The sequence below is a fragment of the Perognathus longimembris genome, chromosome 17, assembly GCF_023159225.1.
Source record: "Perognathus longimembris pacificus isolate PPM17 chromosome 17, ASM2315922v1, whole genome shotgun sequence".
NCBI lineage: Eukaryota > Metazoa > Chordata > Mammalia > Rodentia > Heteromyidae > Perognathus > Perognathus longimembris.
Genome location: NC_063177.1, coordinates 7,752,648 through 7,767,216, shown reverse-complemented (window position 1 = coordinate 7,767,216; position 14,569 = coordinate 7,752,648). Strand labels below are relative to the sequence as shown.

The 14,569-nt window shown below is 45.5% G+C and overlaps 1 protein-coding gene and 1 pseudogene across 2 annotated transcripts in view; one reads left to right on the top strand and one right to left on the bottom strand.

Moving 5' to 3' along the window:
• Window positions 1-14,569, top strand: part of Pelp1 (proline, glutamate and leucine rich protein 1) — a 38,667-nt gene that overhangs the window by 22,109 nt on the left and 1,989 nt on the right. For both annotated transcript variants that reach the window (XM_048365876.1, XM_048365877.1), the window contains 10 exons: window positions 11,113-11,172; window positions 11,459-11,609; window positions 11,794-11,923; window positions 12,053-12,140; window positions 12,572-12,660; window positions 12,738-12,854; window positions 12,965-13,112; window positions 13,220-13,379; window positions 13,923-13,978; window positions 14,136-14,342. In XM_048365876.1, coding sequence (XP_048221833.1) covers window positions 11,113-11,172; window positions 11,459-11,609; window positions 11,794-11,923; window positions 12,053-12,140; window positions 12,572-12,660; window positions 12,738-12,854; window positions 12,965-13,112; window positions 13,220-13,379; window positions 13,923-13,978; window positions 14,136-14,342 — 1,206 coding nt within the window. The remainder of the gene's footprint in view (window positions 1-11,112; window positions 11,173-11,458; window positions 11,610-11,793; window positions 11,924-12,052; window positions 12,141-12,571; window positions 12,661-12,737; window positions 12,855-12,964; window positions 13,113-13,219; window positions 13,380-13,922; window positions 13,979-14,135; window positions 14,343-14,569) is intronic.
• LOC125366555 lies at window positions 7,156-7,409 on the bottom strand (annotated as a pseudogene).

Sequence of the window (14,569 nt, the reverse complement as noted above, 5' to 3'; positions counted from 1 at the left end):
TTTTTTTTTTTTTAATATATATATTTTTTATTATTAATTGAACATAAATTTTTTTACAAGGTGTTGTGCAAAGAGGGTGAAGTTACATAGTAGGGCAGTGTGTACATTTCTTGTGATATCTTACAACCTGTTTTTCCATCCCTTGTCTAGGTCAGGTAGACCCATATGCAATATACAATGTATCAAGCACATATACAGTGTTCACAGACTTGGTCTCTACTGTCTCTCCGTCTCCCTTTGTTTTTTTTTTGTTTTTTTTTTTTGGCCAGTCCTGGGCCTTGGACTCAGGGCCTGAGCACTGTCCCTGGCTTCTTCCCGCTCAAGGCTAGCACTCTGCCACTTGAGCCACAGCGCCGCTTCTGGCCGTTTTCTGTATATGTGGTGCTGGGGAATCAAACCTAGGGCCTCGTGTATCCGAGGCAGGCACTCTTGCCACTAGGCTATATCCCCAGCCCCCATCTCCCTTTGTTAACAGTCATATATCAGGGAGATCATGCCCCTTTGTTTTCTGTGTTCTAGGCTCGTCTCACTCAACATTATTTGTTCGAGTTCTGACCATTTCCCTGCGAATAACAATATTTCACCATTCCTAATCGCTATGTAGTATTCCATTGTGTATAAGTACTATATTTTGTGGATCCATTCGTCTGTGGAGGGGCATCAGGGTTGTTTTCATATTTTGGCTATTGTGAATTGTGCCGCGATAAACATGGAAGTACAAATGTCTTTTTGATATCTTGGGTTTTGCTGTTTAGGATAGATGCCTAGGAGTGGTATGGCTGGGTCATAGGGTAGGTCTATATTGAGCTTTTTTTCTTTTTTTTTTTTGGCCAGTCCTGGGCCTTGGACTCAGGGCCTGAGCACTGTCCCTGGCTTCTTCCCGCTCAAGGCTAGCACTCTGCCACTTGAGCCACAGCGCCGCTTCTGGCCATTTTCTGTATATGTGGTGCTGGGGAATCGAACCTAGGGCCACGTGTATCCGAGGCAGGCACTCTTGCCACTAGGCTATATCCCCAGCCCTATATTGAGCTTTTTGAGAAACCTCCATACTGTTCTCCAAAGTGGTTGTACTAATTTGCACTCCCACCAACAATGGAGAAGGGTTCCTCTTTCCCCACAGCCCCTCCAGCATTTGTTGTTTCCTGAGTTCAGAGTATAGGCCATTCTAACTGGGGTGAGGTGGTATCTCAGGGTTGTTTTTATTTGCATTTCCTTTACTAGCAGGGATGTTGAGCATTTCCTCATGTGTTTCTTTGCCATTTTTATATCTTCTCTTGTGAAGTCTCTCTTTAGCTCTTTTGCCCATTTCCTAATAGGATTATTGGGCTTGGAGGGGCTTAGTTTTTTGAGTTCTCTGTAGATGACAGATATCAGGCCTTTGTCTGTTGCTGTGCTGGTAAATATCCTTTCCCATATCGTTGGCTGTCTTTCTATTTTGGTGGCTATGACCTTAGCTGTGCAGAAACTTTTTAATTTGTAGTAGTCCCATTTGTTGAGTCTTTCCCCTATTTGTTGTGCCCCTGGGACTCTATTCAGGAAGTTCCTTCCTGTGCCTATAAGTTCTAGCATCTTTCCTACTCTGTCCTTCAGTAGTTTCAAGGATTCAGGTCTGATGTTGAGGTCCTTGATCCATTTTGAGTTGATCTTGGTGCATGGTGATAGGCTTGGGTCTACTTTGAGTTTTCTGCATATGGCTGCCCAGTTCTCCCAGCACCAGTAGTTGAAGAGGCTATGTTTATTCCATTGTATGTCTTTAGCTCCTTTGTCGAATATCAGTTGGCTGTAAGAGTGCGGTTTTATTTCTGGGTCTTCAATTCTAATCCACTGGTCTTCCAATCTGTTTTTATACCAATACCATGCTGTTTTTGTTATGATGGCCTTGTAGTAGAGCTTGAAGTCTGGTATGGTGATACCTCCTGCACAATTTTTTTTTTTTTGCCTAGAATTGCTTTGGCTATTCTAGGTTTTTTGCTGTTCCATATGAATTTATGGATTGGTTTCTCTATTTCAGTGAAGAATGTGGCTGGGATTTTGATAGGTATTGCATTGAATTTGTATAACAATTTGGGCAATATGGCCATTTTCACTATATTGATTCTGCCTACCCATGAGCATGGGAGGTCTTTCCATCTCCTTGTGTCTTCTTTGATTTCCCTTATTAGATTTTTGTAGTTTTCATTGAATAGGTCCGTCACGTCCTTGGTTAGGTTGATCCCTAGGTACTTTATTCTTTTTTTGGCTACTGTAAATGGAATTGTTTCCATAATTTCCTTTTCTGTTTGTCTATTGCTGGTGTACAGAAAAGCTGCTGACTTTTGTGGATTGATTTTGTATCCTGCTACTTTGCCAAATTGGTTTATTAGGTGTAGGAGTTTGGGTACTGAGTTTTTTGGGTCCTTCAGATATAAGATCATGTCGTCTGCGAATAGGGATAACTTGATTTCTTCCTTGCCGATGTGGATCCCTTTGATGTCCTCCTCTTGCCTTATTGCTATGGCTAGGGATTCCAGCACTATGTTGAACAGAAGTGGGGAGAGTGGGCATCCTTGTCTTGTTCCTGAGTTTAGGGGGAATGATTTAAGTTTCTCTCCATTTAATATGATATTAGCAGTTGGTCTGTTGTATATGGCTTTTATTGTTTTGAGGAATGTTCCATCTATTCCTGTTCTCTCCAAAGCTTTTAATAGGTATGGATGTTGTATTTTGTCAAAGGCTTTTTGCGCATCGACTGAGATAACAATGTAGTTCTTAATTTTAGATCTGTTTATGTGGTGAATTACGTTGATTGATTTACGGATGTTGAGCCATCCTTCTGACTGAGGGATGAAGCCTACTTGGTCATGATGTATGATTTTCTTGATCAGTTTCTGGATCCTGTTAGCTAATATTTTATTGAGGAGCTTTGCGTCTGTGTTCATTAGTGATATTGGTCTGTAGTTCTCTTTTTTTGTTGGGTCTTTGCCTGGTTTGGGAATGAGTATGTTATTAGCTTCGTAGAATGAGTTTGGGATTTCTCCCTCTGTTTCTATTTCACGGAAGAGTTTGAAGAATATTGGTATTAGCTCCTCACTAAAGGTTTTGTAGAATTCGTTGGTGAATCCATCTGGGCCTGGGCTTTTCTTAGTAGGGAGGTTCTTGATTACCTCCTGTATCTCACCGGAAGTTATTGGTTTATTTAGTTGATTTATTTCTTCTTGGTTCAGTTTGGGCAGTTTGTACTTCTCTAAGAATTGATCCATTTCTGTAAAATTATTGTTTTTTGCTGAGTAGAGGTTTTGGAAATAGCTCCTTATGATTGTTTGAATATCGTGTGTACTTGTTGTAATTTTTCCAGTGGAGTCCCTGATTTTACGTATATGAGTCTCTTCTTTTTTTTGTGAGTCTTGCAAGGGGTCTGTCAATTTTGTTTATTTTCTCAAAGAACCAGCTTTTAGTCTTATTTATTTGTTGAATGGTCTTTCTATTTTCAATCAGATTTATCTCTTCTTTAATCTTTGTGATCTCTCCCCTCCTAGTTGTTTTAGATTCTGTCATTTCTTGTTTCTCCAGTTGTTTTAGTTTCATCGTGAGGGTATTCACCTGCGCTGCTTCCATTCTTTTAATGTGGGTGCTGAGTGCAATGATCTTGCCCCTCAGTACTGCCTTAGCTGTGTCCCATAGGTTTCTTTGTGATGTGTTTTCTTTGTCATTGTGGCTTATGAATTCATTGATTTCATCTTTAATTTGGTCTGTGGCCCAAGTGTTGGATAGCAGCATGGGGTTTAGCCTCCAAGAGTGTGTATAGTGTCTGTGGTTTCCTTTGTTGTTGAGGGTTACTTTAATCCACTGTGATCAGATATAATACATGGGATGATGTCAATACTTTTGTATTTGCTGAGGTTCTTTGTGTGGGCTATGACGTGGTCTATTTTGGAATATGAACCATGGGCTGCTGAAAAGAAGGTATATTGGGTTTCTGTAGGGTGAAAGGTTCTATATAGGTCTGTTAGATCCATTTGGGAAATGGTGTTATTTAGGTCCTCAGCTCCCTTACTAATCCTCTGAGTGTTGGATCTGTCTCTTGGAGAGAGAGGAGTATTAAAGTCACCCACTATGATTGTGTTTGCGTCTATCTTGCTCTGTAATTCTGTGAGAATTTGCTTGACATATGTCGGGCCTCTTTTGTTCGGTGAGTATACATTTATCATCGTGATGTCTTGATTCTGGATTTTTCCTTGTATTAATATGTAGTGTCCTTCTTTGTCTTTTTGAGTGGACTTTAGAGAGAAGTCCAGCTTGTCTGAGATCAGAATGGCTACACCTGCCGTTTTGGTGGGTGCATTTGCTTGGTAGATCTTGCTCCATCCTTTCATTCGAAGCCTGTTTTTGTCCCTTGCTGTAAGGTGGGTCTCTTGTAGACAGCAGATGTCAACTTTTTGTTTGCGAATCCATTCTGCCACTCTGCTCCTCTTAATCGGGGAGTTTAAGCCATTTATATTTAAAGAGATCAAGGATAAGGGTGTTTTTTCTCCTTCCATTTTCTTGTTGGGCTGTTTTTTCCTCTTTTTTTTTTCTTTTCTTCTTGTCTTTAGTGAGCTGGTCTTTCTGCTGGACTTTGGCTATTGAAGTTTCTTTCTGATTCTGTCTGTGTGTCTTACGATCTCTGTTGGGTGGGGTTCCCCTCTTAATATTCGCTGTAGGGCTGGTTTTTTATTCACATACTCCTTTAGCTCCTCTTTGGTGTGCAAAGATCTGGTTCTCCCTTCGATTGTGAACTCCAATTTCGCTGGATATTTGATCCGAGGTTGTAAATTGTTATTCTGGAGTACTTGGTTGGTGTTCTTCCACTCACTTCAAGCTTGGTAAGTTTGTGTGGATAAGTCGGATGTTATTCGAATCCTCTTCCCATTGAAAAAAGTTTCCTTCTTCGCTTTGGCTGAATTCAGAATTTGCTCTTTAATCTTGAGGTCTGTAGTCTTGAGTATTATGTGCCTTGGGGTGGTTTTCCTGGGGTCTGGCCTGCCATGTGTCCTATAGGCTTCGGTTACCTGGATGGGGTCCCTTGTGAGATTGGGGAAGTTTTCTGCAATAACTTTATTGAGAACATGATTAAGCCCTCCGTTCTGATATTCGGCTCCTTCTTCTATTCCAATTATGCGCAGATTATATCTCTTGTCTTTGTCCATTAGTTCCTGGATTAATCTTCCCTGAAGCTTCACCTTTTCTTGGAGAGTGGTCATTTTCTGGTTGTTGTCAGCTGCTTCATCGTCCACGCGAGAGATTCTGGATTCTATATGGTCCACTCTTTGTGTTATGGTTTCAATTGCGGAGTTTATGGATGTCAGAGAGCTATTCATGGTTGTCATATCAGCTCTGATTGTGGAAATTTCTTCCTTTAAAGAGTTGTATTTTAAATCTATTTTTTCATGCATTTCAATTCTCAGGATGTGGAGATTTTCTTTAAAGGCGGCTTGCATTGTATCCATTTTTGCTTCCATTTCTTTCTTGGCTTCCTGGGTGTCCTTCCAGATTTCCGCTCTAAACTCCTGGAATTGTTTTCTGATTTCGTTTCTGACGCTTTCGATCATTCCTGTTAACATGGCCTCGTTTGCTTTTTTAGTCTCCATCTCCTCTTCAGTTGTGCTGCTTTTTGGAGCTGGCGAGTTGGCTTGTCCTTTGATGAACTGAGTTATGTTTCTTTGTGATTTGCGCATCTGGAAATCTGGGTGGCTTCTCAGGTTTGATTTGTAGCTCTTTCCTCCCTCCTGTGTAGGCGTATCTGCGGCAGCAGGTGCTGCTGCTGTGGCCCCGCCCACCAGTGCAGGGTACACGCCTACCAGAGCAGGCGCTTTCGCCGGGGGCCCCGCCCTCCTGTGCACTGTAAGTCCCCTACAACATGCACTTTAGCGGGATATGCCTCCCAGAGCGAGTCCTGGGTTGTTGGGTTGTGCGTGCGCCCTCCCGCGAGTCCGTTGGGGGGGGGGCGGTATGTGTGGGGCCCAGTGGGATCGACTGTCCGGGTGTGGCTTGGCACCCTCAGACCTCGCCTCCGCTGCGAGGTGGGGGGACGTGATCAGGCTCAGGTGACCCTGCTGGGCTGGTATTGCCCACCAGAGCCTGTGATTTTAGTTGTAAGAGTCTGCGAGGTCCAGGCGCCTCGGGTGGGGCTTGCCCTGCCGGCCGTCCCCGGCCCCTGTTGGGAAGGGGACGGGGCCGGTTCTGCCAGTTCAGGAACCTGTGGGGCCTTGGGGCTGTTCCGCCCTTCCCCTGCTAAACTGGCTTCCCAGCGCCTGATGGGAGCTTCCCGCCTGATTTGGGGGTTCTTTGTTCCCTCGGGAGTGGGGAGGGGGAGGGTGGGAGATCTAGCTTCTTTTCGGGCTTGGGTCTCCCGTTGGGGGAAGGGATTATGGGGGACTCACTTTTGCTGCTTTGTGTGTGTGTCCCGCGCCGCCGTTGGCCCTTCAGGGGTTGGCGAAGTGTCGTGGTGGCTTCCCCTGTTCCCTCTTTCTGCCGCGCTGGGTTCCCTTGTCCGAACCTGGTGTGGACCCGAACTTCTCGTCGCTGCCAGTGTGTGTCTTGGTCCGCACCCTGCCTTGTGTCCGTGGAGTCTCCCGCTATATGAATTCTGCGCTCCTGGCAGCCTGTCTGCCGATCGCCGGGTTCCCCTTTCCCAGCCTGGCCCTGTTTGGGCCAGGGTCAGCTGGTGGGGGGAGGTGCCCCGGAGAATCTCCGGCTCCGTGTAGGTTTTCGATTCTTCTTTTTTGCTCCTTTTTGTTTTCCTGCGTTTCTCCACTGCTTCTGGCTGCTGGTTTTGCTGGGTTCTTGATGGGGTATTGGGTGTTGGAGTTCCCAGCTTGCTATTCAGTTGGTGCGAGTCGGGGTGCCTCCCTATTCTTTCGGCGCCATCTTTCTCTCCCCCATGGTCTGGTTCTTAAGATACTTCCTCCCTTTGCCAAGTACTCTGGATACAGAGCACACCATGACTTCTGAGACCCCACTCAGCTGAGCTTGTAGCCCACAAAGCACTCCTCTGTCAAGGCTGTGGTGGCTCTACTCAAGAAGCAAAGCAGTTTTCAGCACATTCAAACAGTGTATCAAACATCCTTTAAATATAAAAGTGAGAAATAAGAATGCAACATAATCATGCTATGACTAAGATGTTAGTAAGGACAGCTGTGTAAAGCTTGAGGTTGAAAATGGTTCTCCAGCTTCATTTCTTTGGCTTGTTGGGTAGTGGCCTCTGGAACAGCAAGATGTGATTCTGGTTCATGGATCATATAATGTACCCATCCTTGACTCTGTTGAACACCAAGATTCCTCCATTCAGATTCAGACATCAAATGGGTTTTAGGGACAAGTTTGGCTATGTCCTTGGGTAACATGATATGCCGGTATTCGAACTCCTCGTCGTCGTATTTATCTGAATAGTAAATTGTTTATGCGACATGACGGCTCCACCAGCGAATTTCCAGCCGCGAGCTCCTGAGCTCCAAACAACTCCCGGCAGCACGTGGATACATTTCTTGTACTGTTTGTTACCCTCGTTCAGTAATGTTTTTAAATTCAGAAAAGAAAATGCATGGAGCCAGGCACTGGTGGCTCATGTCTGTAATCCTAGCTACTCAGGAAGCTGATATCTGAGGATATTGATTCAAAGCCAGGTGGGGCAGGAAAGTCCATGAGACTCATCTCCAGCTAACCACCAAAAAGCTGGAAGTGGAGCTTTGGCTCCACTTTGGCTTTGATAGAGCGCTAGCCTTGAGCAAAAATTGCTCAGGGGTAGTACCCTGGCCCTGAGTTCAATCCCCAGGACCAGCACAAAAAAAGGGGGAGAAAAAATGTATGAGCCGGGTGATGGTGACTCATGCCTGTAATCCTAGCTAATTAGGAGGAATGCCAACTCCAGCAGGAACTTCCCAGAGACTCTTATCTCCAATTAACCACCAGAAAACCAGAACTGGTGCTGTGGCTCAAAGTGGTAGAGCACTAGCCTTGAGCAAAAAGAGCTCAGGAACAAGCCCCATGAACAACAACAACAAAAGAAAATGCATGGAATAGCAAGCAGACCTTTTGTATTTAAAATGTAGGTATCAACATGGCCAGGTGTCATGTCTTGTGTATTATCTCAGGTACTGGGCAAAAATTCAAGACTGTGAAAAATAACATGTACACACACAAAAAGAAGAGCTGTGTTTTTGCTCAAGTTGGAAAGTTCCCTCCCCAATCAAAGTAATTAAAAGAATTATGGTAGAATAGAATATACTAACAAGACTTTTTTTTTTTGTCAGTCCTGGAGCTTGGACTCCAGGCTTGAGCACTGTCCCTGGCTTCTTTTTGCTCAAGGCAAGCACTCTAACACTTGAGCCACAGTGCTACTTTTAATGTAGAATATTTCTAGGTACTAGGAGTTGAATTCATATCTTTAAGCTTGGAAGGCAGCAGGTACTCTACTTCTTGAAGTGCACCTCCAGATCTCTTTACCTTGTTTATTTTTGAGGTAGGGTCTTGCTTTATGCCCAGGCCATCCTGGCCTGCAATCTTCCTGTTTGTGCTTCCTGGGATGACAGGCATATGCCACTGAGCCCAGCACTGGGTTTCTCCTCTGTAACTGGGATTACAAATGAGTGTCCTTGCACCTAGCCATTGAGTGAAATGGGAGTCTTAGGTACTATTTTGCACAGGCTGGCCTTGAACTTTGATTCCTTAATCTTTACCTCCCAAGTAGCTAGGATTATAGGCTTGAGGCTGGCTTACTATACACTCTTTACCATGGATAGTGTTCCTTCAATGATTAGGCGAGACACAGAGAGAACTAGAAAAATAAAAATTCTGCCGGGACTTAGGTTTTAGGGTTACGTGGCACACTTGGAAATCATATACACAGATGAGAGATGAGCCAAGTGTGAGGAGGCGTACATATGAGGCGAGCACTTTACCACTAGGCCATATTCCCCGCCCCAAACTAATTTTTTTTTTTTTGCCAGTCCTGGGGCTTGAACTCAGGGCCGGAGCACTGTCCCTGGCTTTTTTAAAAAAAGTTATTTATTAATTGAACACAAATTTTTTGACAAGGTGTTGTGCAAAAAGGGTACAGTTACATAGTAGGGCAGTGTGTACATTTCTTGTGATATCTTACGTCCTGTTTTTCTATCCCTTCTCTAGGTCAGGTAGACATATATACAATATACAATGTATCAAGAACATATACAGTAGCCACGTGGCCACGCCCAAGAAAGTTCACCTAGGGCTTTAAATGTAATGTCGATATTAGACCATATGTCGACAGTAGTCTTATATGAACGTACATACATAGCTTTTGAGCTATTGTATTCCCCTGAGAGGTCAATTTTTGACCTTTATATGTTGAGTAATTGTTTGGTTTTAGTTACATACTGTTGGGTCTCTGCCCCAATCCTGTGGGGAATACTATTTGACAAGCAGTTTTTGGTTTCACAGACTTGGTCTCTACTGTCTCTCCGTCTCCCTTTGTTAACAGTCATATATCAGGGAGATCATGCCCCTTTGTTTTCTGTGTTCTAGGCTTGTCTCACTCAACATTATTTGTTCGAGTTCTGACCATTTCCCTGCGAATAACAATATTTCACCATTCCTAATCGCTATGTAGTATTCCATTGTGTATAAGTACCATATTTTGTGGATCCATTCGTCTGTGGAGGGGCATCAGGGTTGTTTTCATATTTTGGCTATTGTGAATTGTGCCGCGATAAACATGGAAGTACAAATGTCTTTTTGATATCTTGGAGTTTGCTGTTTAGGATAGATGCCTAGGAGTGGTATGGCTGGGTCATAGGGTAGGTCTATATTGAGCTTTTTGAGAAACCTCCATACTGTTCTCCAAAGTGGTTGTACTAATTTGCACTCCCACCAACAATGGAGAAGGGTTCCTCTTTCCCTGCACCCCCTCCAGCATTTGTTGTTTCCTGAGTTCAGAGTATAGGCCATTCTAACTACCACTTGAGCCACAGTGCCACTTCTGGCTTTTTCTATGTATGTGGTACTGAGGAATTGAACCCAGGGCTTCATATATACGAGGTGAGCACTTTACCACTAGGCCATATTCCCAGCCCGAAGGCGCACATATACCTAGACCCATAGGCCAATACTTTCATTGGCTCCAGAGTATTACCAAATAGGTGTCCTTCAGGGAGGTTCTAACTGAAGCAGCAGTTAAGTCAGCCAGCAGGAGGTCCTGATGAGAGGCAGTCTTTGTGGTATTTCTGCATAGTTGTGCAGGCTGTGAGAAAGGCAGGCCCTTAGGTCAAGTCAGCTGGACCCAGGGAGCTGGTCACTAAGAGGGGGTTCTGTAAGGTACATATGTCTGGATTGCCCACAGGGAGGAACGAGAGGAGATGGAGAACTAGAAACTGCCCACCTTACAGTCACACTGGATCCTGAAGTAATGTAGACATATAAGAACTCACTGCAGTATAGAGGTAGATCTTGCTGCTACTAGAATTTCAAGTTATAATTAAGAGATACATTACATCACTTGTAAGTTAGTGAAATTAATGATATATATTTTTTCCCTATCTGTGTTGAGGCCCAAATAAAGCATGATCTTTGGATTGAATACTTCCACTCCAGGGCCTTCTCCCAGCAGGCAAAGAGGTTTGTTTGCTAACTAGCAGGTTGCCATTCTGAGATTAGCTGCTTCCATTTTGCTCTTCCAGCCTGTCCTTTTTGGACTACCTCCTACCCTCATACATGTGGACAATACTTCCTTCCCATCTTGGACCCTCATTTCTGAGTCAGTCAGTAGAGTTGGGAGTATGGTGATGTTTGTTTTTCAAGACTTTGTTCTGAGAAAAATGACTATCATAGGAATTGGCAGGAGGGAGCTGAATTATCTGTGGGCAGAGAGGCCAGACCTTTTTCTCCAGAGAGGAAACTAAGGACCAGCCAGAGGTGATGTGTAGAATATCTTGGTACTATGAAAGCATGTCTGGATCTCGCCATTGCTGCCCTGTGGAAACATTGTGCTTCATGTCTGTAGGAAAGGAAAAAGACAATGAGTGGTGCTGCTAGGAGCAGATGAGTGTACAACTTTGGCTCACAGAGAGTTGCCTTATAACTTCAGCTGCTTTACAACTTCTTTCTTTCTCCCTCCTCCAGGGCAAGCTGGCCTCCTTTTTCTTGTCCCGAGTGGATGCCTTGAGCCCCCAGCTCCAGCAGGTAACAGGAAAGGAGAGAATTGTGTGGCCTGGAGATTAGAGCCGGGGTCATCTCTTATGGTTCATTTTTAGCTTTTATCTGTTACAGCTTTTGAACCCAGTTCTCATTTCCTCCCTGCTAATATACACATGTCCAGACTTTTGCTTCCTGTGCCCATCTAAACCTTTCTTTCTCATTGTCCCCTCAGCTCCCTTTGGTCTCCCATCTTTCTTGGGCATTAGTAGGGTGGGGACCCTGTAGCTGGGCTAGTTGGATTCTAACCAGCCTTCTGTCCTTCCTTCTACAGCTGGCCTGCGAGTGTTACTCCAGGCTGCCCTCCTTAGGGGCTGGCTTTTCCCAGGGCCTGAAGCACACTGAGAACTGGGAGCAGGAACTGCACAGCCTGCTGACCTCCCTGCACAGCTTGCTAGGGGCCCTGTATGAGGGATCTGAAACAGGTGGGGACTGGGTTTAGGAATCAATAGGGATGGGTTGTAAAATTTGATAGGAGGGAACAGGATGCTGGAACCCAGGAAGTGGGTTTCTGGGCAAAATGGATGAGAACTTAGGCAGGACATTTACCACAAATGAAAAATGAAGAGATGGAAGAAAGAGGTACAAGGAAATTGTGTTGCTGCCCAGCTCCTGTGCAGAGTGAAGACTCTGGAATGGAGACGCTGCTTTCCCACTTAGACGATGTTGATACCCATGCCCTCTTCCGTCTTCAGCAGAGGTTTTCAGGACTGGCCCACTGCATGGCACTCATGCTCAGGTATGTTGGTGTTGGAGGGAGTTGTGTTGGTACAAGAGAAGTTAGGATGGGTATGGAGTCATACTGGGGTGGAGTGGGAGTGGGGGGAGGGCATTGCACTGAGTGTCTTCTTGTTCGGGTTCTCTGTAGCTCTGAGTTTGGGGCTCCTGTGTCTGTGCCTGTTCAGGAAGTCCTGGATCTCATCTGCCGGATCCTTAGTGTCAATGGCAAGAATATTGTGAGTAAGCTAACACTTGAACATGCAGTTTTTGTTCAGGACCTTGGAATTTGAAGCTCTCCAGATGATGTCATCCCTGAAGTCTCAGAGTCTTCTGTCTATATGCTATTACTCCCTGTACTTGCCTAACATATGCCTCTGTCAAGGAATGGATTTGCTCACATAGAGCAGGACCACTGTGGCCAGTGCTCCTCTGGCAGAGTGAATTTGGTGTTCAGCCAAGTTACTGCTGAGAGGTTCAGCCATATCATCCCTTTGTCCTCCATCCAGGGTCTTCTCAGAGGATGAGCATTTGATTTTGTTGGGGGAGTTGGGGACAGGGAATGGGTTCTTTCATAATTCATGTGTATGTAGTCATACATGCCTGCTGTATCTGTCTTTTCTCTGTCTCTCCCTTTGTTTCCTCCCCACTTTTGCTGAACTTTCCTTAGAGCTTACTTGGCGATGGTCCCCTGCGGTTGTTGCTGCTGCCTTCTATTCACCTTGAAGCCTTGGATCTGCTCTCCTCGCTCATCCTTGCGTGAGTGGGGTTGGGCAGGATGTGAATGGGCTGGGACATGTTGGAAATGAGTGTCACTGTTCCATCTCTGCCCCTAGGTGTGGAGGCCGGCTCTTACGCTTTGGGGCCCTGATCAGCCGTCTGCTTCCCCAGGTCCTCAATGCCTGGAGCATCGGAAGGGACACCCTTTCTCCAGGCCAGGAAAGGCCTTACAGGTGACCATCCAGGAGAGGGATAGAGAGGTGTGGATGAGGGCATGAAAGTGGCCCTGGGGTTCTGGCACATGAACTCTGTTCATAACCTGCCCTCCTGGCTCACACCGCAGCACCATCCGGATCAAGGTATATGCAGTCTTAGAGCTGTGGGTGAAAGTCTGTGGAGCCTCAGCTGGCGTGCTTCAGGGAGGAGCCCCTGGAGAGGCTCTGCTCACCCACCTGCTCAGTGACATCTCCCCACCAACTGATACCCTTAAGGTGAGTGAGATGTTGGCTCCTAACTTTGGTTCTTGTACACTGTCTCCTAACTGTGCTGTACTTTCCTGCCCTCTTACGTATGTGATTATTTTTCCCTTTACTACCAGCTACGTAGCCCCAGGGGGAACTCTGATGGGGGTTTGCAGAGTGGGAAGCCCAGTGCTCCCAAGAAGCTAAAGCTGGATATGGGGGATGCGATGGCCCCGCCCAGCCACCGGAAAGGAGATAGTAATGCCAACAGTGATGTGTGCGCAGCTGCACTGAGAGGTGAGCGAGGCCTTGGACCCTTGGGATTATAGGGTGGCATAGAGTGATAACTCAGCCACTTGGGTAAGAGGAGGGTGTACATCAAATGCAGAGGACAGAAGTAGCAATGGCAAGAGCTGCGGGTAGAATTTTGGGTGATACTGGTTTTGATGGTTTTTCCATACCATGCACCCTCTTCCCTCCCCCATCTCAGTTATAATCCCCAAGCACTTCATGTTTGTACTATGTGTACCAGTTCTAACATGATCTCCGAATAGAAGTTAGTAGTGAGATGCTATATAGTTAATGGGTGACATGTATTCTACTCTCATGTACATAGATGGACATTTATAATATTTTACATAAATATCTATGGTCCCCTTTGAGAAAGCATATGGAGAAACATTAAGTCCCTTGCCCTCTTGCCTGCCCCTACCACCACTACCACTTCCCACATCCTCCAGTGGCAGAGCTGTGTCTTCCACTGGTCTTCACACTCCTGAAACCTTTGTGGTTCATTATGTCAATAGTTTGCCTCTTCATTCCATGCCATTGTCTTCCCAGGTCTCAGCCGGACCATCCTCATGTGTGGGCCTCTTATCAAGGAGGAGACTCACAGGGTTAGTAGAGCCTGGTCTCCTTGGAAGCTGGGGAGGACATGCTGTTCTGTGTATGTGGGGATATGTACCCTAGAGATGGGTCCACAGAAACCTGGGTTGAGGGCCTGGAGAAGGTTGAGCAGTCTGGAAGTTTTTAGGTATGTTCTGTTCTTTTCAGAGACTGCATGATCTGGTCCTGCCACTGCTCATGAGTCTCCAGCAGGGTGAGGTGCTGGGCAGCTCCCCTTACAACAGCTCCTGTTGCCGTCGTGAGCTCTACCGCCTACTGCTGGCCTTGCTGCTGGCCCCTTCCCCTCGTTGCCCACCTCCTCTTGCCTGTGCCCTGCAAGCTTTCTCCTTTGGCCAGCAAGAAGACAGCCTCGAGGTAACTGTTAATTGAGGCAAATCCTTCTTTTGTTCTTAGATTCCCTTGTTCTGATGCTAGACCTGTGAGATTAGTGGTTTTTTTTGTTTTTTGGTTTTTTTCTGTTACTTCTTTATTGGTTGTAGGGCTTGAACTAGGGCTGGGTGTTGTCCCTGAGCTCTTCAGCTCAAAGCTAGTGCTCTACCACTTTGAGCCACAGCTCCACTTCTGGTTTTTGAATGGTTAAT